Genomic DNA, 21,125 nt, shown 5'->3' on the forward strand with positions numbered 1-21,125 from the left:
TTTTTTCTAACAGTGTACAGAAATCCTCAAACAATCATAGTTCTCCAGATACCGAGAGAAGTCGGAGATATTGCTATTGCATTCAATTGATGCAGTAGAACTAGAACTTCAAGATCTGGGAGAGAATATATATCCGTAATAGAGTTACTATTTCCGAATAAACAATGAACTTCACTCGATTAATATGCATCGAGTACGTAAGATTCTAAGGGCGCGTGTGCGTAACATCGACGTCGGCGCTTCATTCGTAATGATGGGAAGAAAGGGAAGATACCGAATGCATCTACTGAATATTGGTAATGCAACTAGTGTCATTGGTGCAATTGCAGCTTCAGCTTCAATCTCCCATAAGTGAAGTTCCATTGTTCGGGGGGGAATAATCGAATGCGTGAAGAATTATCGTCATTCCGGGAAAAAATCGTTGAAGGGAAATTTCAGTCTTCAATTTTCACATTTTATTATTCTTCATAATTTAAGTTTTCGATATGAGGGGCAAAAGAATCGCTATTACCGGAGTTACTCTCATCGCTTCAGTTGTCGGTCTCGCGATAATTATGTATTACTTCAATCAAGGTGAGTAACGTCTAATTGCCCGCGAATCCATGACTCGAATTTATTTTTTGAAATTTCATTCCCAAGTTACGGTAATTCACGAATATAAATGCATTAAGAACCACTTGACTTCGAAAAGTCAACTGTCCGCCCCCTTATTTTTGTTGCTTCAGCAATGAATTGAAGCTGAAGAATTAAATGAACTGTCAATTGATGTGGAAAACATCCACGTGTCTTCTGTAATGTACCCAAATTAGCGATGCAGCGGAGTGTGAGGAATACAATGAGGAATAAAATTATTCGGTGCATTTGAAAACCCGAAACCGATGCATTTGCGGTGGAAAGCGAAATGAGAGTGCGTTTGTATTGCAGACAAGTGTCCCGTGGGAACGTTCCTCTGCGAGAACAGCACGATATGTATGCCACAGCGTAGCTGGTGCAATGGTCATAACGATTGTCCACAGGCTGATGACGAGAGTTACACACATTGTTGTGAGTCATTTCAAATTCCAATCGGATAAATTACATTTGAAGAAATATTAAATAACGCTGGGAAGACGATAGGAATAAGAAATTCGGTGGAAAATTCTTGAGCTCTCATTGGGAAATCCCATTGATTTTTCATTGGAACTCTATGAGAATTCTAGTGCAAGTTGGTCGGGAATTATGTTCCTTTTGTAGCGATTTGGATTAGAAATTTCACTGTTTTTCGCGTCGCATTTTAACGAGTGTTGGATTTCTTCATTTCCTCACACACAAAAATTCTATAGAAAACCTAACAAATTCGCTAGAAAATTCTATAGGAATTCTGTGGAGTTGCTGTAGGATTTTTATTTGAATTCTATTTGAAAATTCTATTCGTTTTTTGCGCTGATTGTATTGCATATTTGATAGACAAAGTCAATATATTTTGAATTTCAGTTTGAATTTTCCTCTTGAGATTTTTTCTATTAGAATTATTGAGCATAAATTTTTCAAGTATTTTCCACTGGATTTTGTTGTTTGTCTCCTGAAATTATCTTCATTACTTATAGTGTGACATCACGACTTAGGCGACCCCCTCGTCACAAATCGCAGACTAGTTACAAATTACAGAACTTCTTCCCTTCCTCAATTGCGCGATGCGATATTTGAATGCCCCCCACGGTTCTTATTTTAAGAACCCCGGGTTCTGGATTTCAGTACCGTGCACCGAGGAAAAAGATTATTTTTGCCATGAACTCCATTGACAATTATTAAAATTTAGAATGATTCCAAATTATTTTACGTTAGAAAATCTCAAGCTTGACAAAATTGAAAAATAATCAAGGGTGTTCGTTCAAGGTTGTATGTAGTATAATCATCTCATAATTCAAAATAATTGTAATATTTGGAGCAGGACGTGCGAATCACCACCTGGGAGTGCCGAGCTTGGAGAAATACGCTCCTAAAAAATTAATTTACGCATGAAAAAATTCAATAGAAATCCTAGCGAATTCGTCAGAAAATTCTAGTGAAATTCTATTGGAATTCTATGGAGTTTCTACAGGATTTCTATTTAAAAATTCTACTTTCAGGAATTCTACTTGATTTCTGCGCTGATTCTATTGCATATTTGATACAGGAAACAGTCAACATACTTTGAGTTTCTGTTCGAAGTTTTCTCGTGAGATTTTTTCTATGATAATTATTGATTGATTTTGTTTTGCATTACAGAATGCGAGTGGAAAAAACTTAGAAAATTTGTGCCCAATAATTCTAATAGAAAAATTCAAACTGAAATTCGAAATCTATTGACTTTTTCTTATTAAATACCCAATAGAATCAGCGCAAACAACAAATAGAATTTTTAAATAGAATTCCAATAGAAATCCTATAGGAACCCCGTAGAATTCCTACAGAATTCCAATACAATTTCATAGCGAATTCGCTAGGTTTTCTATTGAATTTTGTCATGCCTATTCTCGCAAGAAAATGGTTCCTTGGCAAAAGTAATTTTTTTCTCTAGATACTACCCTATGCAATGGGTTAATGCTGAAATTGAACAACCAATAAAAAATAAACTATAAAATTTATATTATCGGGGCTATTGAAAAAATCCTATAGAAACCTATGAATCCTATGTTTGGTTTCGCTCAGTAACCTTTTCGTTGTGAATAAAACAAAAATTCCCTCTGAAGCTGAGTTGATGTATCCTGTTCCATCACTTCGCTATCCCAATACAGCACTTTATCTCTGAAACTCTGTGGATTTAGTTGACGACAGTGGAAATTGGGAATGGTTTCTCAAGCAACGTCCGGAGACACCCCCCTTCACTTGCGGTAGTACTTGCACTCAATAATAGACTACACTCAGAGAAAAACAAAAAAGTTCTCAACCAAGTCTTGTTCGGGCCCACAAATGCGTTAGCTGAAAATTACTAAAACTAGTGGATTGGGCTGTTGGTCGCTCGCTGCGCTCGCTCCCATTGCGGGTGGGTTGGTAGCGGATGTATTCATGTGGGTCTGACCCGTCGGACGGGTCGCACCAACAACTTCCCGATATTATTATTCCTCCCATTTTGACTAAAAGAATCCTTTTCAACTCTCAATACAATGTTTATTTGTTCATGAGAAACCCTTGTCTTCATTATAATCGTTCTATATGTGATTTTCATGAGATTAAGAAAGTGTTCGTTGCTTTTTTGTCATTTTGAAATTTCCTTTCCGGGGAAACTCAAAAACCACTAAACAGATATCAGCCAAAATCTAATGCGCTCTAAGTTGAATGAAAACCTATCGATTGAAAAAAAAAAGTCAAATCGGACAATTCGTTCACGAGAAATCGTTAACCAAAATTTTGACCACATACATATCTAGTAACACACACGCACACACACAGACAGACATGTTGTTTAAAATTGTCTAGGAACATCGAAAAGACCTTGAAACATGGAGATTTGATGAAAAATCGATTTTTGATTTTTGGGGCCATTACAATAACTTCCCTGCCGGGAAGTTAAAAATAATTGTTTGGTTCGAATTTGAAAGTCTCAAACATGAGTAATTGCTCTGCTTTCAACAACAACGGAATATTTGGCTCGAGAACGGGATCATTCATACAAGACGGTGCCTTTTCAGGATAAAAATATCTTTTACAGAGGAAAGTTTATCAAGAAATATTTTGTCCCTAAGTTACAAGATTACTGTGATATCATTATTATTATTTCATTTAAGAATTCATTTTTTGTCTGTAATTATTGAATGGCCGAAACGACAAACTATCTCTCGTTTCATGTAAAACAAGCATTTGCCGGGAGCAAAATACGTATAGGAGCATTGAATAACGATGCTTTCACAAAGAATACATTTTTTTTGAAAAGACTAAATCTATTTTTGCAATAAAAATTTTCAATATCGGCGCACGCTTTATGTTTGCCCCCACCAAAAAATATATTTAAAAAATATACAACATTGGTCAATTCTATATATTTTTCAAATTTATAACGAATATGTAAAAAATATATATAAAATATATGTTCGCCCAAATTCTGATATTTTTGACCTGGATACGTCTATGGTTTCAATATGGGAGATCCGATCGATTAGCCCCTCATGTATAGATATTCCAAATTTTCATTTTTTTCCTCATTGAAGTAGTTTTGAAACAAATTGCGAGCTTTTTTTAAAATAAATTTTTGAAAAATCACCCCTGGAAAAAAAGGCGTTATCCCCCTTCAATTGAAAGCCTGAGTTGAAGACCCGAGTTTGTAGCAAAGATGTCAGACAAGATATGAATGTGTTTTTGGGCTCAAACGAAAGAGCGGGTCGAGAAATGGCGTGCTAGGACCTCTAAAGATGGTTTCGAAGCAGGGGGGACTCCTAGACCCCAATGTTCTATACATACTCCTAGACCCCATTGTCCTNTCTAGGAGTCTCCCCTGGTTCAAAACCATCTTTAGAGGTCCTAGCACGCCATTTCTCGACCCGCTCTTTCGTTTGAGCCCAAAAAAACATTCATATCTTGTCTGACATCTTTACTACAAACTCGGGTTTTCAACTCAGTCCTTCAATTGAAAGCCTGAGTTGAAGCCCCGAGTTTGTAGCAAAGATGTCAGACAAGATATGAATGTGTTTTTGGGCTCAAACGAAAGAGCGGGTCGAGAAATGGCGTGCTAGGACCTCTAAAGATGGTTTCGAAGCAGGGGGGACTCCTAGACCCCAATGTTCTATACATACTCCTACACAATAATAGGAGTGCATGGACGATTTTTTCTTGACTCGCAAAAATCTTCAAACAATTTGCTACCGATTGGTGATAAAATTTTTTGGAAATGATGAAATAGGGGGGATAACGCCTTTTTTTTCAGGGGTGATTTTTCAAAAATTTATTTTAAAAAAAGTACTAACTAGCAAATGTTTTTTATTAGCTCGCAATTTTCTTCAAAACTACTTCAATGAGGAAAAAAATAAAAATTTGGAATATCTATACATGAGGGGCTAATTGGTCGGATCTAAAATGGGGGGGTCATTTTGGGAAACGGTCCTTATGTGCAGCGCCATCTATCGCAATTCTAGAAAATTCTAGACATTTCGAGGTAATTTGGGAAGTTTCTTGAAATTTCGAAAAAATTCGAGGAGTTTCTAGAAATTTCGAGGAAATTCAGGAAGTTTCTAGAAAATTCGAGAGAATTCAAGGAGTTTCCAGAAAATTCGAGGGAATGTAAGGAGTTTCTCGAATCTTTTTCCATTTCAAAATATAAATTTTTCCGTGTGGGTGGCACAAGTAAGACTTTGTTCGAGAACTCTGTCGTTTTTCTCTCAGTGTAGATTTCAGGCAATACCTACCATAGTTTCTCATTAATTACTCTGGGTTTCGAGTCTTTAGATTGTCCTACTACTCGGGGCTGTCAGTGTAATAAATGCAGAGTCACGTGTGAAGGTCTCTCCGCTATACCTCAGGATTTATCTCCCAACGTGACATCAGTGTAAGATGAATTAAATCATTTTCTACCATCAGAAACATTCTGTTTTTTCAGGATGTGGATCATGGGATAGTTGGAAAATCAATAAACCACACTAAATCATTATCGAATCGTCATGTAATTCACACTTCATCAGGCTGTCGACAGTTCTAGTAGGTTGTCACCGTAAAAAAATGAAAATCACAATAATATTAGTAATGAGTCACAAGAAGATAAAAACATAATTACATTGACGAAACAGTCGCAACAGCAACAGCAATGGTATCAGCACAAAAAGCCGAAGCTGCTGGTTATATGTAGGGGAGGGGAGGGCAAAACAGACCCCTAGGGCAGAGAATTGATAATTTTTCAAAGTCAAAAATTCATTTGTGATTTGAGGTCATTAGCAAATTTCATCAAATCGCGGTTCAACGACACCACGGACGAAAAAATTTAATACAAAAACCTATCGAATTCGTTGGAAAATTTTATTGAATTTCTATTGACCTGTTCTATTCGTTTTTGGCCGATTCCATTGAAATGTTAGAAAATAACAATAGAAAATATTCAGTAAAAAAAGTCCATAGAATTCAATTCTTCTATATAACTCTTAGAAAATATCTCTCTTATTCTATTGAGAAGTTTTTTCGTTTGATTTTCTTGATAGGAAGAAAATAAAAATGAAATGAAAAAAACTTAGAAAATTTGAGTCGAGCAAATTCTATAGAAAATATATGAAAAGAATAAGTTATATAGAAAAATCGAATTCTGTTGACTTTTTCTATTGAATGTTTTCTATTGAACATGTCAATAGAATCAGCCAAAAACTAATAGAAAGTTTAATAGAAATTCAATAGAAGTTTCTAACAAATTTGATAAGTTTTTCTATTAAATTTTTTCGTGCGTGTTTCATTTTATTCAGATGTTTTTTAGTTTCTAAAAAATGTCTACAAAAGGTGTGTGAAATTCAGACATTCGTATTTGCTGTGTGTGGTTTACTGATTTTCCAACTATCCCATGATCTACATCCTGAATTAGTCGAAAACATGGAACAACATCATAAATATTCTATTTTTTGTTTCTCCGATGATCAAATCAAATATGCTCTGCACGGAGTTTCAAAACAATTGTAAAACTTTTTTTTGCCTCAAAAATTTTTGCAAGGATATCTTCAACAAAAACGTAAGTTCTTGTATTGAGGAAGGGCTTTGTTCTGTTTCAAAAGGAATCTGTCGCATAACAATTTCAACGGAGTACATGCAGATGCCCTCCAGAGATACACAGAAATTCGATCATTGTAAGTAGCTGTAGTTTGATTGACTACAAATTACCCAATAATTTTCTGAGGAAAAATGCGTTGCTTCTTCGACTTGAATAAACTGTGCTATTTTTGTTAGTCTAGAATTATAGAAATTTATGTATCTAGTTTCAACTACCCCAGAAGGCATGTCTTCTACTTTGCAATTGCTATTATTACTATAATTACTATTGTTCACGCACTAAACATTTTCATAGAAAAATCTAGTTAATTCAATAGACAATTCGATTGAACTTTTATTGATTATTTTTCTCACTCGGATTTCAGCCAATCAGAGCGCAGTATTTGAGGCTGTCAAGCAGTTTTACTTCGGAAATTTCTAAAAAAATTCCGACGGAAATTCGCTAGTAGCTTTTCAAATGTTTCTCATCTTTCAACGCATTTCACGTTTAATATTCTGTGTGACAGATAAACAAAAACTGGGTTGTAAATGTATGGCTGTGTAAATGTATCCGGATGCTGTTCACTGCACTCTGCTTAGCCGGAATTCGAGTGGAAAAATAATCCGTCTCAAATATCACTCGTGCTTCAGAATTAATCGGATATTTTCCTCAAGCTTCCCTGCCTAGGAACGAGTGTGTCAAATTTTGCAGAAAAATCCCTCGTGCTTCGCACTCGGAATTTTAAACCTGCAAAATTTGATACAATCGTTCCTGGGCAACGAAGCTATCGGAAAATATCCGATAATTTTGAAAAATACCAATAGGAATCATCTTATGAAGAAAATGAGAAAATGAGAGAATTTCATCTTTTGTACAACTGTTGGTATTGAGAGATGAATTTCTCACGTTTTTTGCATTCCATTTCCATTTTTTCTCATTAAACGAACAAAAAAAAATTATAAAATTTGAAGCGAGGAATTTATGTAGAAAATATCTCTTCAGAATAAGTTGTATAGAGAAACTGAATTCTATTGATTTTTTCTATACAATATTTTCAATTGAATTTCAATTGAAAATTGTACTAGTTTTTTACCTATTTTATTGAAGAATTCGGTTGTTTTATTGGAGGCTTCTTTTATAAAAAATGTCCAATTCAAAAGAGAAACTATTTTAGGAGAGAATAAGTAGAATTTCATCTTTTCCTAAAACTTTTTCTAATGAGACATGAAGTTTTTTTCACTCCATTTTTATCATTTTCTCATTAAGGGGAGACTACTATGAGTTTTAAAAGTCGTGGGTTGTTGGAGTGAGACTTTTCATACGTTGAAGATCGAATTATATTCTAGCACCCATGGAAAACTGTTCTTGTCATACAAAAAACTTGAAAATTTACATGGAAAATATCTCTTCAGAATAAATTGCACAGAAAAATTGAATTTTACTGATTTTCCCTATAAAATATTTTCTATTAAGCATTTCTGTTGCATAAGCCGCGCGGATAAATTGCGAAATTTTTTAATAAAACCGGGAAAAAACTAAGAGATAATTCAATGAAAATTAAATTGAATTTTCTAGCGAAATCGATAAATATTTCTGTTGAAGTTTCTCGTACTACAAGTTTCTCGTACTTCGGCTTGATAAGAAACAAATGTATTCTTTTTTAACAGATATCTGATATCTAATGGAATTGAATATTTGAAAGAAGGGGCTTTTTCGGAACTCTCGAGCCTGTATTGGTTGTGAGTACCTCATCTGAGCTCATTATTTATACATGTATTCATTTACGTCTCGTCGCGATCAATGCATTGATGGATTAGAATTAAGAAATTTTCTTCCGTGATGATCACTCACGCCTTTAGGTTTCTCACCAATAACTCAATCAAGGAAATTCGACCTGGACATTTCCGAGGGTTATCCTCCCTTGAGACCCTCGTGGCAGATGGTAATTCCATCAATAAAGCTGATTTTTCAGACTTCGCGGGCAGTCGATCACTCGAGCTCATGTGAGTCAGTCCTCTTCATTCACTAGCATAATAATCCTTTTGCAAAATGGAATCTGTTTTTATATATTACAGAAACTTGCGGAATAATTCTCTGACAGAGAAGACTCTAAAGTTTCCGGAGCTCCCGGCGTTGAGAGAATTGTGAGATTCTGTTTCAATATTTCTAATAAGAAATTATTATTTGGGAGATCGAGCCCACTTTACTATACACTGAGAGAAAAGTAAACGAGTTTTCAAACAAGTCTTGTTTGGACCAACAACACGTCATTTAAAAATTATTTTAAAAAAATCAGTAGCAAAGTGATAAAACGGTTTAATTTGACTTATCTCCCACTTGAGGTTTTGCGGAATATTTCCGAATCTAAGGGAGATAGCGAAATTTTCGTAATCACACTTGTTGTAGCACTCAATCGGCTCTACAAAAAAGGTTATAACAGCAATTTTGTTATCTCCCTCAGATTCCGAGATATTCATTGAGAACGGGTCAGTAGTGAAAATTAACTTGTCCCATTTTACCACTTCGCTACTGAATTGTTTGATTTGAATTTGAGAGTTTCAAACATGAATAAGCGCTCTGCTTTCAACAGCAACAAAATATTTATATTATATATTTAACGTAATTTGCCGCTGGCGACTGATGGCCGTCGACCGAAGCCTTCAGCCCGGTATTTACGGAGACATTTAGTTGACTGTTACTATAATATACAGTGTGTAATAACAAATTATTTAGCTCAAGAGGCGGATCATTGACACCCTTGCAGAATGAAAATACATCTTATAAAATGATGTTTATCACGAAATATTTTCTTCCTAAGTTACCACATTATTATCATATCATCGTTAGTATTTCATTTAAAAAATCGCTTCTCTGCGGAAGCGAAATATGTATGGGACTATCGAATATCGGAGAAGTAGTACTAGAAATGACATTTCTCGCTTGCGCAGAGAGTACAAGTTCTTGGAAACGAATAAAATAGTATATTTCGTAACGAGTGCAAAAAAGTGTTTTTTGGCGAGTGGGAGGTTTATATCACGAGCCGAAGGCGAGTGATATAATCCCACGAGCTAAAAAACATTTTTTCACGAGTTACGAACAATATTTTTCATCACAATGTGGCGGAAATTGGACTTTTAGGCACGCGGAGCGTGCCGAAAGGTTCACTTTTTGTCACAGCGTGATGAAAATGTTTTTTTATCACGCTGTGACAAAAAGTGAACTTTTCGGCACGCTTCGCGTGGCTAAAAGTCCAATTTCCGTCACATTGTGATGAAAAATATCGTTCGATACTCATGGGAAAAGTGTTTTTTGGCTCGTGGGATTATATCACTCGCCTTCGGCTCGTGGTATAAACCTCCCACGAGCTAAAAAACACTTTTCCGCACTCGTAACGAAATATACCATTTCATCCCGCTGTGACGAAACGTGAACTTTTCGGCACGCTCCGTGTGCCTAAAAGTCCAATTTCCGCCACATTGTGATGAAAAATATTGTTCGTAACTCGTGAAAAAATGTTTTTTAGCTCGTGGGATTATATCACTCGCCTTCGGCTCGTGATATAAACCTCCGACTCGCCAAAAAACACTTGTTTGCACTCGTTACGAAATATACTATTTTACGACAAAAATTTTCCATTTCAGAACAGTCTTCAAATGGTCGGTACTAGATTTTATTTTTTCGATTTAATTTTTTATCTGCGATTCTTCGATTTGTTTCAAACTAGACTTGTTTGAGAATAGTATATTACAATTCAAGTTAAAAAAGTATTTCCTAATTAAAAAAATACTTTTTGATTAGGAAGTACTTTTTTAATGATACAAGTGAAAAAAGTCCGTTAAAAAGTAGTTTTTTTCAAAATACTTTTTTAAAAAGTAAAAGTACTTTTTGAATGTAAAGTGAAAGTTTTTTAATGATGCAAGTGAAAAAAAGTACTTCCTAATCAAAAAGTACAAACTATAAGTAGTTATTTTGAAAAAGTAATTATTTTTGTACTATTTATAAGTAGTTATTTTATGATACAAGTGAACAAAGTACTTCCAAATCAAAAAGTACTTTTTTTCACTTGTATCATAAAATATTCTTTTCTCTCTGAGTTTACCGCGCAGTAATTTTTCTCTGGATTTATGGGGAAAAATTCTCGTATTTTGTCCGTGTAAGGTGAATAAAGCATCATTATTTCCAGGCAACTGGATTATAACAAAATAAGAGTAATCAGCGGTGAGTTTCTAGCTGGGATGCCTTCTCTACGATCACTGTGAGTAGCATAACTATTTGTTATCATTCGTGACGATGTTACATGGCAGAAGCGATTATTGTTTACGCAACCAAATGAATAGAGTGAGCAAGGGTGTGTGACATTCATCTGATTTTTTATTTGTATATACACCGTTAGAAATTTCTAGAAATTCAAGCAATAAATGCATTTGACTTCTCAATGTTGTGAATTTTTACTCATTTTTAGATCAAATTGTTCATGGAATCTCTTATTCAGCTTGAAAGCTCGAGAAAATTGGGTTTTCCGTATTAGACGGTCATTGACATATCAATGACCCCTAGAAATCTCAAACTCATTGTTAAAATTAAACACTACATTCAATTGAATTTTCAATGAATTCAAAATTCAGAGAGATAGTTTCCTGAATTATCTAAATTTTATATATCTTTTTGCATTAATAACGATTATATTAGGTCTATCTTTAAAGAAATCTTTCTTTCGCAGCACTATGGAAGGAAATGGATTAATCACCATCGATCCTAATGCATTCAGAAATCTTCGTGGCCTCACAGAATTGTAAGAGATTCTATCATTCAATCGCCCAGGCATGAAAAAATTTAAGAGAATCCTTGCGCAATGTTGTCAAAATTATATTGGGAAGTCTGAATTTTATTCCATTTTTTTTTCAAATTCCGAACGTTTCCTACAAGTTTTTATTTTAAAAAATGGCAAAAAATTAATTATTCCTGATAAGTTATTTTGTTCAAATTATTTCCATAACAATTCCTCAACTTGAATTTTCCCATTTCATTGGATTCCTACCCCAGAATTTCTGTGATAAAAAAAAAATCAATAGATTTTTTTCCGATAGCATATTTCTAGGGAAAGCAGGAGTAAGAACAACATATTGGTGGTCCCTGTTGTGAATTAAAATGATTATTCTACACTTGACAAAAAAAATAAAAAATAGTTTTCATTCGATTTTGGAAAACAGAAATGAAAGCTCAGACGAATAACCATGTGACCGTTTTGAAAAAAACTTGCAAAATCTCCTTAAAAAACAAAAACAAATGATTTTGTAAAGAACTGCGTCAAAGAAAAGTTTTGTTTGACACTTACTGAACAGTAGAAATTTTTGAAAAATTCAAAGAAATGAAAAAAAGCCAAGTCAGAAATGTCAAATGAATGACCGTAGGGCACAATCAGATGTCTATGAGAAAAATATTTCTATTTTTTATTTCATAGAGAATTGTTTTACAATAGGATTTTCAGTAGAATTTCAACAGACCCATGTCGCACATTTTTCTCTTGAAATTTTTCATACGTAATATGTTTAGAAAAATCGTCGCACGTATGAAAAAATTAAGTAGAAAAACTTTGCGAATTCGCTAGGAAATTGTATTGAAATTCTCTAGAAGCTCTATTGGGGTTCCATTAAAATTCTAGAGAATTCTCGGTAAAATTTTATTTGTTTTTCGCGCTATTTCTATTAGATTTTTGATGGAAAAAGTCAATAGACTTCGATTTTTCTATATGAATATTTTCTTGGGATTTTTTCTATAAGAATACTTGAGCATAAATTTTCTAAGTTTTTTCCACTCGGATCCTGTAATGCAAAACAGAACAAAATACAGCGGAAAAACTTGGAAAATCCGTGCTCAACAATTTTAATAGAAAAAATGTCAAGAGAAACATTTAAACAGAAAAATCCAATCTATTGACTTCTCCCTATAGAATATCTAATAGAATTAGCGCAAAAAACAAATAGAATTTTCACGAGAATTCTGTAGAATTTTAATAGAATTCCAATAGAAATTCTATTGGAATTCGTGAATTCTAGAATTTCTAGAATTCGCTAGAAAATTCTATTGGGGTTTTCTAGAATTTTAATAGAATTCCAACGATAGAGAACCCCAATAGAATTTTCTAGCGAATTCGCTAAGTTTTTCTATTTAATTTTCTCATACGTGAGTCTTTGAAAAATATTATCGAAATGGTTCCCAATCACCAGGAATCTAGCGGACAATGAAATATCTCTAATTCCGGATCATCTGCTGAAGCCCCTCGTGAACTTGACACAACTGTGAGTATTAATAATGAAGTAGGATAACTGGAAATCGTGTAATGATGCTAATTAAGGGAAAAACCATCACGCGTGGCACATCGTGTGTCAAAGCCCGAATTCGTGCTTACATCGTAATCAACAGTACAGATTAGTACTCAACATTTTGTGTACACTCGACGCAGATGCTCTACTTCACACAATAAATGCGCTATCGTTATCCTACAAATATGTGTGAAGTTGATATGACAGGAGATATTCGTTTTGCAGTATGATTGGATACAACCCCATTAAAAATCTACAAATATCGATATTCGATGGGCTAATCAATCTTCGTTCGCTGTACGTATTAATGCTTGAAGTATAATCTGCACGGAGAGAAATTTTTTACAAAAATTCTAGTGCTAGCACGCGAAAAGGGTCGGCACTAGAAATTTTATTGGGGAAAACGTGATTTTTTCCCCGTATTTCTGTGAAAATTTCACAGAAATCCTCAGAAAGTTTACCAAAAATACCAAGAAAGTTTACGTTAACAGCACTAGAATTTTTCACATCCGGTGGACTGTAATTTTTTCCAGTACTCGTACTAGAATTTTTCTAGAAAATTTCTCTCCGTGTGCGTCGAAAACATGATAATAAATGGAATTTACACCGCATTTTTAGGGGTCTCGAGGAAGTTGACATGGAAAATTCCGGGAAACATGCTCTTTTGCCGTTCAAAAATCTAGAGTTCGTGTAAGTAAATTTATGAAAAATGGGACAGAATATATGGATTAATTCATTAAAAATATTCAGGTATTTCAAGAAATTTCATTACTGCAATACTTACGCGCCGAATGTTCAAAATTGTCGTCCAGCAAGCGATGGTAAGGCATTTGGAAGATTATATTTAACTAGCGAAATTATTAATTATAGAGGTTATTTAAACAGCGGATTATAGTGAAGGGATAATTATCCCTTCACTATAATCCGCAAATTAGTAATTTTAATTATAATTTATTCTTCTGAAATTACTGATTTCGAATTAATGGAATCGTTCGAAATTATGAAATCACGTCCCGCGACGCTCGAAATCATTTTATCCGAAATCACTGAAATCACCGCTGAAACCACCCGAAATCGATTTCATTTCGAAATCATGGTGTCACTCAATTATAAAGGTAGTAGCCCCTCGTTCTAAATTAATAGAAATAATTAGCCGTGACGAGATTACGTTGTTGGGGGACAGCATTCGCCACAACCGATCAAATCGCGAACATGGAGGTCTCGGATTTATTAAGACTGGCTGTAAAAGCCGGGCTGGAAATTTAATCCGAACCTTAACTCAGGCGGAGCTACAATAACTCAAAATTGAGTTCGGTGGCACAAGGGAGGCTAGCCCGACCATCCGCAACTTTAATCTAATCGAAAAAAAATAGAAATAATAAAAATCACAGGTGTAAAACAGTAATTGTAGTACCAATGAAATAAATTCTATTCTATTCTATTCATAGAAATTCGGATAAAAACAAGTTTGGATTTCAAATTAATTGGAAACTCTGCGTTGTTTAGTGCTAAATATTTATATTTTGATAGAAAATTCAAATGAGTGATTGGGAATTCTCATCTTCCTGCAGATCCAAGATTTAGACTTTCACTAGAACTTGAAGTTTAATGATTTCTTTCCCCTAAATAGAACACAAGTTTCACCGAAATTTCAACTTTTTACTTATAGTGTGCACCAGTGTAGTACTGGAAAATATTCATTTCAAAGAGATAAATAAAACATGCCTCCATCGAAATTCTTCATTTCAGGTGTTTCTTCATTATCACACCTCCTCGGAAAACCTCTCCTGAAGGTTGCGGTCTGGGGTATATCATCAGTCACGTGTCTGGGCAATGCCCTTGTCCTGTGGGGGCGTTTCACCGCTAAAGATGAAAATCGTGTTTTGAGTATTGTCATCAGGAATCTCGCAGGTTTGCGAAATATCTACGCAGAAACAAAAGTTTGGATTTTCCGGAATTTATCCCCAGTTATTTATTAGGGATTCACAATTGTGCACGCACGAAGAAATTTAATAGAAAAACCTAGTAAATTCGCAAACAATAGACAATTCTATTGGATTTCTATAGAATTTTGTGTGATTTTTTTTCCGATTCTATTGAAATCTCTAACAGAAAATATCCTATAGAAAACTTTATAGAATTCGATTTTTCTATACAACTGATGCTGTTGAGATATTTTCCATAGAATTTTCTCGTTGCAAAAAATGCAACAAAAATGAATAAAAAAATAAATGAAAAATAACAAAATAGAAAAATAAAAAAGAATTAAATAATAAAAAATGAATTTATGAATGAATGAATAAAAATGAATAAAAATGAATAAAAATTTTCTACACTGAGAAAAAACAATTCTAATATCTGAAACATATTTTCTTGAGACAAGTAATTTTTCTTCAATTGTTTAATTCTCCCAGGCATCTCAACTCACGTGACCCGAGAAAGGTCTCATGCTTTAAAATATCCTTGTACTCAAGTATGATTTTGTCGTAAATGAACTCACTCAAGTCGCGTAGAAGAACCGTCAATCTTCAAGTGTTTATTGTTTTCATGATTTTTTTGTTATGCATTTGCAAGATTTCGATATGTAATATATTCATGATATCATGCGCAACGATAGTGATAAATGAGAATTTATTCGAGTTCCGTGAACCGCAAGCATTCTGAGATTTAAACCACTGAAAATAATTTACTTCTCTCAAGTAAATAATATTAGAAAAATTTTCTTTCAGTGTATAGAATATTTTCATCACGCTGTGACGAAAAGTGAACGTTTCGGCACGCTCCGCGTGCCTAAAAATCCAATTTCCGCCACATTGTGATGAAAAATATTGTTCGTAACTCGTGAAAAAATGTTCTTTAGCTCGTGGGATTATATCACGAGCCGAAAGCGAGTTTTTTGCACTCGTTACGAAATATACTATTTCTATTGAAAATTTCAAAAGCATTATCTAGCGAATTCGATAGTTTTTTCTACAAAAATGTTTCGTAGAAATTCAATGACTGCAAAATTCTGAAATTTCTTTAATCAATATTATATTATGTAATCAATATTATATTATGATTCGATTGAATCATTCCAGTTTCGGATATGCTCATGGGCATTTATCTCTTCATCATTGGTCTCGTTGATGTACAATTTCGAGACACGTACAATCAACAAGCAAGCGCGTGGATGTCCTCCTGGGGCTGCACTCTCTTAGGAATACTCGCAATGACTTCGTCTGAAGTATCGGTTTTGATTCTTTCGTTCATGTCGATTGAGAGATTCATTCTGATTGCTGCACCATTGAAGGGACAGCAGAGGTCTTTGACACCACAAACTGCTGGGTTCTCGATGATCTTTATATGGATGAGTGGCATTGTTCTCGCGCTTATACCAGGTAATATAAATTGACATATTGACTGATTCATTGGACTAGCTAATCAAATTTCCCGAGAAAAAAACCGACAACGCCAACGCTTAATAAAAGGATTGAACTAGAAATTCTAATTTTTTCAGAATTTTCAGGCGTCCACACAGAAAAACCTAAACGTAAATCACGTTTAAGAAGTCGTCTTTTACGCTATCGGAAGCGTTTAGTTTTTGGCCGATTCTATTGAAATGTTCACTTGTAATACCACAAGAGCTTCAAAATTATCGGGTATTTTCCGATAGGTTCGTTGCAAACAAACGAAGGAGTCAAGTTTTTCAGATCAAAAAATCACGAGTGCGAAGCACTCCCTGGCAAACTTGACGACTTCGTTTGTATGCAAGGAACCTTGAGGAAAATGCCCGATTAATTTTGAAGCTCGTGTGGTATTCGGGGGATTATTTTTCCAATCCAAATGTCGGGCAATATAATTGGACCATGAGACGAAACTCACAATTGAGAAACGAGAATTGTATAGTTAACACAACGACACAATTGAATTCAGTCTGTCAGTTTGACGAGGGGTTAATTCGACTGCATGATGTTTTGTTTTTTATATAGCAACTACCAGAGAAAATTATCAAAAAATGATCAGTTGAAAACCCTGTAGCTTGTACCACGTGATGTCGAATGGACCAATTATATTGCCCGATATTTGGGTTGGAAAAATAATCAACAGAAAATATTCAGTAGAAAAAGTCAACAGAATTCAATTTTTCTATATAACTTATTCTATTGAGATATTTTCTATAGAATTTCCTCGGCTCAAATTTTCTAATTTCTTTCGTTTGATTTTCTTGATGAGAAGAAAAGAAAAATAGAATGAAAAAAACTTAGAAAATTTGAGTCGAACAAATTCTATAAAAAATATATGAAAAGAATAAGTTATATAGAAAAATCGAATTCTGTTGACTTTTTCGATTGAATGTTTTCTATTGAACATGTCAATATAGAATCAGCCAAAAACTAATAGAAAGTTTAATAGAAATTCAATAGAATTTTCTAACGAATTCGATAGGTTTTTCTATTAAATTTTTTCGTGCGTGGCAAAATTTGAATTTCGACATCGATGTTGTTGCAACTATGTTTTCAGCTGCTCCAAATGTAGTCGAATTAAAAAACACATTGAAAAGTTAATACTGTTTGTGAATCAAAAATTTTTTTGAAAGCAATTCACTGGCGTAGCAGTACCCGTTTCTATGGTCTCAACGGCATGTGTTTCCCCCTTCACATTGACGATCCCTTTCTCATTGGATGGGAGTACTCGGCGTTCATATTCCTGGGCGTCAATCTCGTCGGGTAACACAATAACATCTCAAAGTTTTAATTATTTCACTAATTTTTAATGGAATTCTGATGAAATTATTTTTGAGCAGATTAGTAACGATTGGATACGTGTATGCCGGCATGTTCGCCAGCATTTGGCGCACTCGACACAACACCCCGTTGTTCGTCGGGGATTCTGAGTTTGCACTACGCTTTTTCTTCATCGTTTTGACAGATGCAGCTTGTTGGGCACCAATCATTGCTCTCAAAATTCTCGCATTCTTGAAATATCCGGTTCCTCGTAAGTATTAACAAGGAGGGGTCATTCATTTGTGAAATCACTGTGTCAATCGGGACTGAAATCGTATGAAATCAGTTGAATTCTGTGAAATCCTGGGATTTCATCGATTTCAATTGAAATCACTTGCAATCGGCGATCGAGGGTGAACAAAAAAATTTATTTTATTTTGGCTTTTCGCTGATATGGCTTATCTTCTTAAATATCATAAATCTGTTGCCGATTCTTTGTTGGTGATTCACGCTAAAACCACTGAATGGATTTTGATGCGGTTTCACTGTTAAATAGCTTAGGGTCCCCAGATGGCTTTAGGCTATAATTTATTGCGCTGCGTTGCATAGTTCAGTATACAACGTGGAAACTTCTAGAAAATTCTAGAACTTTTGGGAACTTTCTGGAGAGGTCCGGAACTTTCTAGAAAAATCTAGGATATTCTCGAGTTTTTTAAATTTTTTTCGAATTTTCGAGAAAATTCACAGATTTTTCTGGAATTTTCTAGAATATTCTAAAAAAATTTCCAGTTTTATAACGATGAGCATAGTCGACGCACACCTGGTAGAGCAAAAGCTCTTGAACCTCCCACCCTAAAATTCGAGAATTTGCTGGAAAATTCTAGAACTTTCTAGAGAAATCTAGAATATTCTCGAGTTTTCGGAAAAAATTTCAAATTTTCGAGAAAATTTATAGAAAATTCGAAAAAATTCAGCGATTTTACTAGAAAATTCTGGAATTTTCTGAAAAAATCCAGAACATTCTCAAGTTTCTGAGAATATTCTCGAGTTTTCGGAAAAAATTTCAAATTTTCGAGAAAATTTATAGAAAATCCGAAAAAATTCACCGATTTTACTAGAAAATTCTGGAATTTTCTGAAAAAATCCAGAACATTCTCAAGTTTCTGAGAATATTCTCGGGTTTTCGAGAAAATTGGAAGAAATTCTCCAGTTTTATAGCCTTCATTTTTATTTCTACCCTGTTGCATAATAAATTGAAATCGAAACGTAGAAACTTCCCAAAAATTCTAAAACTTTCTGAATAATTCTAAAATTTTCCATTCAAGGGTTTTCCAAAGCAATGAAGAAAATTCTGGAGTATTCTAAAAAAATCGAGAATAATAACACGTTTAACATAATCTCGATATTCATTTTTTTCTATTTTGCCCGAGCGAAGCCGGGATCCATAGCTAGTTATAAAAATTGCCATACCTTGCGTTGTTGAATTTAACTGAAATTTCGAATTTATAATTCTAAAAATGATAAACCTCTTGAAGGGGGGAGTTGGCTGGGAGGTACCGTACATCTACCTGAGCACCCATAATTATTACATGAGGTGTCTCAAAGAAATTTAAATTCATATTAGCTGCCTAGGTCAACCATATTTAAAATCACGAATTGTTGGTTTGATCCTGTATTCAGGATTAGTGCAATCGGTGATTGGTGAAATCGTGAAATAATCGTCAATCCTCCGAACTCCATTAGTGATTGATAAAATAATTCGGAATTTAGATATTTAATTGGTTATTAATTTGATAATATGAAATTGATGAGTACTATTAACTATTCACTTCATCAAAATTTAACTTTATTTAAAATTTATGATTCTGCCGATGTCTGAAGGGGAGTCCCGCGGTGAAATTTGAAAGTTGCAGGGGTTGTCTCTGTCATACAGATGACTTTGATACTTATTCTTTAGGCAGTGTCTATTCGCACGCACTCAAAAAAAAGAGAAAAAATCAAGTTTCAGGGCAGAAAGGGCCGGAATATATATATAAAAAAAAAATCAAGTTTCAAGTTTTTTCAATGACGGCATGTGGCTACACATGTATAAAATCTTCAGTCCCCTTACCAGGATTTTTGATGGATTGACTTGAATTTTGTTTTTGACACACATAATATGCCGTCAGTGACCCAGTCATGGAAGCTTCAAGAAATGAGGCCCAGTTATGGAAGCGTATTGTTTTCAATAACTTAAAAGTATTGTTGAGTGGATTTTGCTGGCATTAGAGAAAATATACCTATAGTTTCCATTTCACTCCGTTCATCACAGTAAATATGAGGTATTCCACGCCAAATGAGTCAACCGCTGACCTTCACTCTCTTGGAAATTGATGGCGATTTTTTCTACGATTGGGGAGGTTGAAAAACTATATCTCAAATTTTTTCAGATTTTTTCGGCAGCCCAGTTCGGAGATATGATTTTTGTTTCGTTTTTCCGTTTTTTTTCAATAACTCGAGTTCTATCCATCCGATTTTGATTTATTAAGCGTCAAAATTTTTCATTTTTTACTGCCTATAAAAATATTTTTAGTGAAATTTTTTTTTTCGATCTCTAGACGCGCATAATAACGACTTTTCGAATAAAAAAGTTGAAAAACTTGAATTTTGCAAATTACGTCACGGATGATTTGTTTCATTTTTTTAAAATAATTATTATAATCAAAACAAGTATTTTGAGCCATCATACAAGTTGGGCATTGTCCTGGATGTATTTTATTTTCAATTTTTTCATTTCAAAATTCCGTAAATTTGGTCACAACTCCTCAAAATGGCGTTAACTGACTTTGATTATAGACAGTATGAAGTAAATTTGATTGTATACCTATATATTATATATTTTTTCGATACATAGTCGCAGTCGTTTTGTGGTGTTTTGACCAAATCTGCGAAATTTCCAAAAGAAAAAATTAAAAATACCATAGATCCAGAAGGGTACCCAACTCGAATGACAGCTCAAAATACTTGTTTTGATTATGAGAATTACTGAAAAAAAAATTTTGAATATCAACCGTGACGTAATTTGCAAAATTCAAGTTTTTCAACTTTTTTTCGAAAATTTGTTATTATGAGCATCTAGGAATTGAAAAAAAAAATACTAAAAATAGTCGTATAGGCGGTAAAAAATGGAAAATTTTGATGCTTAATAAATCAAAATCGGACAAATAGAATTCGAGTTATTGGAAAAAACGGAAAAATGTGAAAAAAATCACATTTCCGAACTGGGCTGCTGAAAAAATCTGCAAAAATTTGATAGTTTTTCAACCTCCCCGATCGTAGAAAAAATCGCCATTAATTTCCAAGAGGGTGAGGGTCAGCGATTGACTCATTTGACGTGGAATACCTCATATAGGCATAGGATCACATGGATTTTCGGCCAAGTGT

General features: G+C 34.1%; 1 protein-coding gene across 1 annotated transcript in view; it reads left to right on the forward strand.

Moving 5' to 3' along the window:
* Positions 1 to 357: 357 nt before the first annotated feature.
* Positions 358 to 21,125, forward strand: part of LOC107038756 (relaxin receptor 1) — a 21,615-nt gene continuing 847 nt past the window's right edge. The window contains exons 1-18 of the mRNA XM_015258009.1: positions 358 to 573; positions 925 to 1,044; positions 2,787 to 2,852; positions 5,398 to 5,497; positions 6,699 to 6,770; positions 8,341 to 8,412; positions 8,533 to 8,676; positions 8,749 to 8,817; positions 10,857 to 10,928; positions 11,394 to 11,465; positions 12,901 to 12,972; positions 13,222 to 13,293; positions 13,615 to 13,686; positions 13,747 to 13,817; positions 14,746 to 14,907; positions 16,077 to 16,376; positions 17,576 to 17,705; positions 17,783 to 17,973. Coding sequence (XP_015113495.1) covers positions 486 to 573; positions 925 to 1,044; positions 2,787 to 2,852; positions 5,398 to 5,497; positions 6,699 to 6,770; positions 8,341 to 8,412; positions 8,533 to 8,676; positions 8,749 to 8,817; positions 10,857 to 10,928; positions 11,394 to 11,465; positions 12,901 to 12,972; positions 13,222 to 13,293; positions 13,615 to 13,686; positions 13,747 to 13,817; positions 14,746 to 14,907; positions 16,077 to 16,376; positions 17,576 to 17,705; positions 17,783 to 17,973 — 1,945 coding nt within the window. The 5' untranslated portion in view covers positions 358 to 485. The remainder of the gene's footprint in view (positions 574 to 924; positions 1,045 to 2,786; positions 2,853 to 5,397; positions 5,498 to 6,698; positions 6,771 to 8,340; positions 8,413 to 8,532; positions 8,677 to 8,748; positions 8,818 to 10,856; positions 10,929 to 11,393; positions 11,466 to 12,900; positions 12,973 to 13,221; positions 13,294 to 13,614; positions 13,687 to 13,746; positions 13,818 to 14,745; positions 14,908 to 16,076; positions 16,377 to 17,575; positions 17,706 to 17,782; positions 17,974 to 21,125) is intronic.

This window comes from Diachasma alloeum, unplaced genomic scaffold, assembly GCF_001412515.2.
Source record: "Diachasma alloeum isolate Michigan unplaced genomic scaffold, Dall2.0 Dall_scaffold_00288, whole genome shotgun sequence".
Classification (NCBI taxonomy): domain Eukaryota; kingdom Metazoa; phylum Arthropoda; class Insecta; order Hymenoptera; family Braconidae; genus Diachasma; species Diachasma alloeum.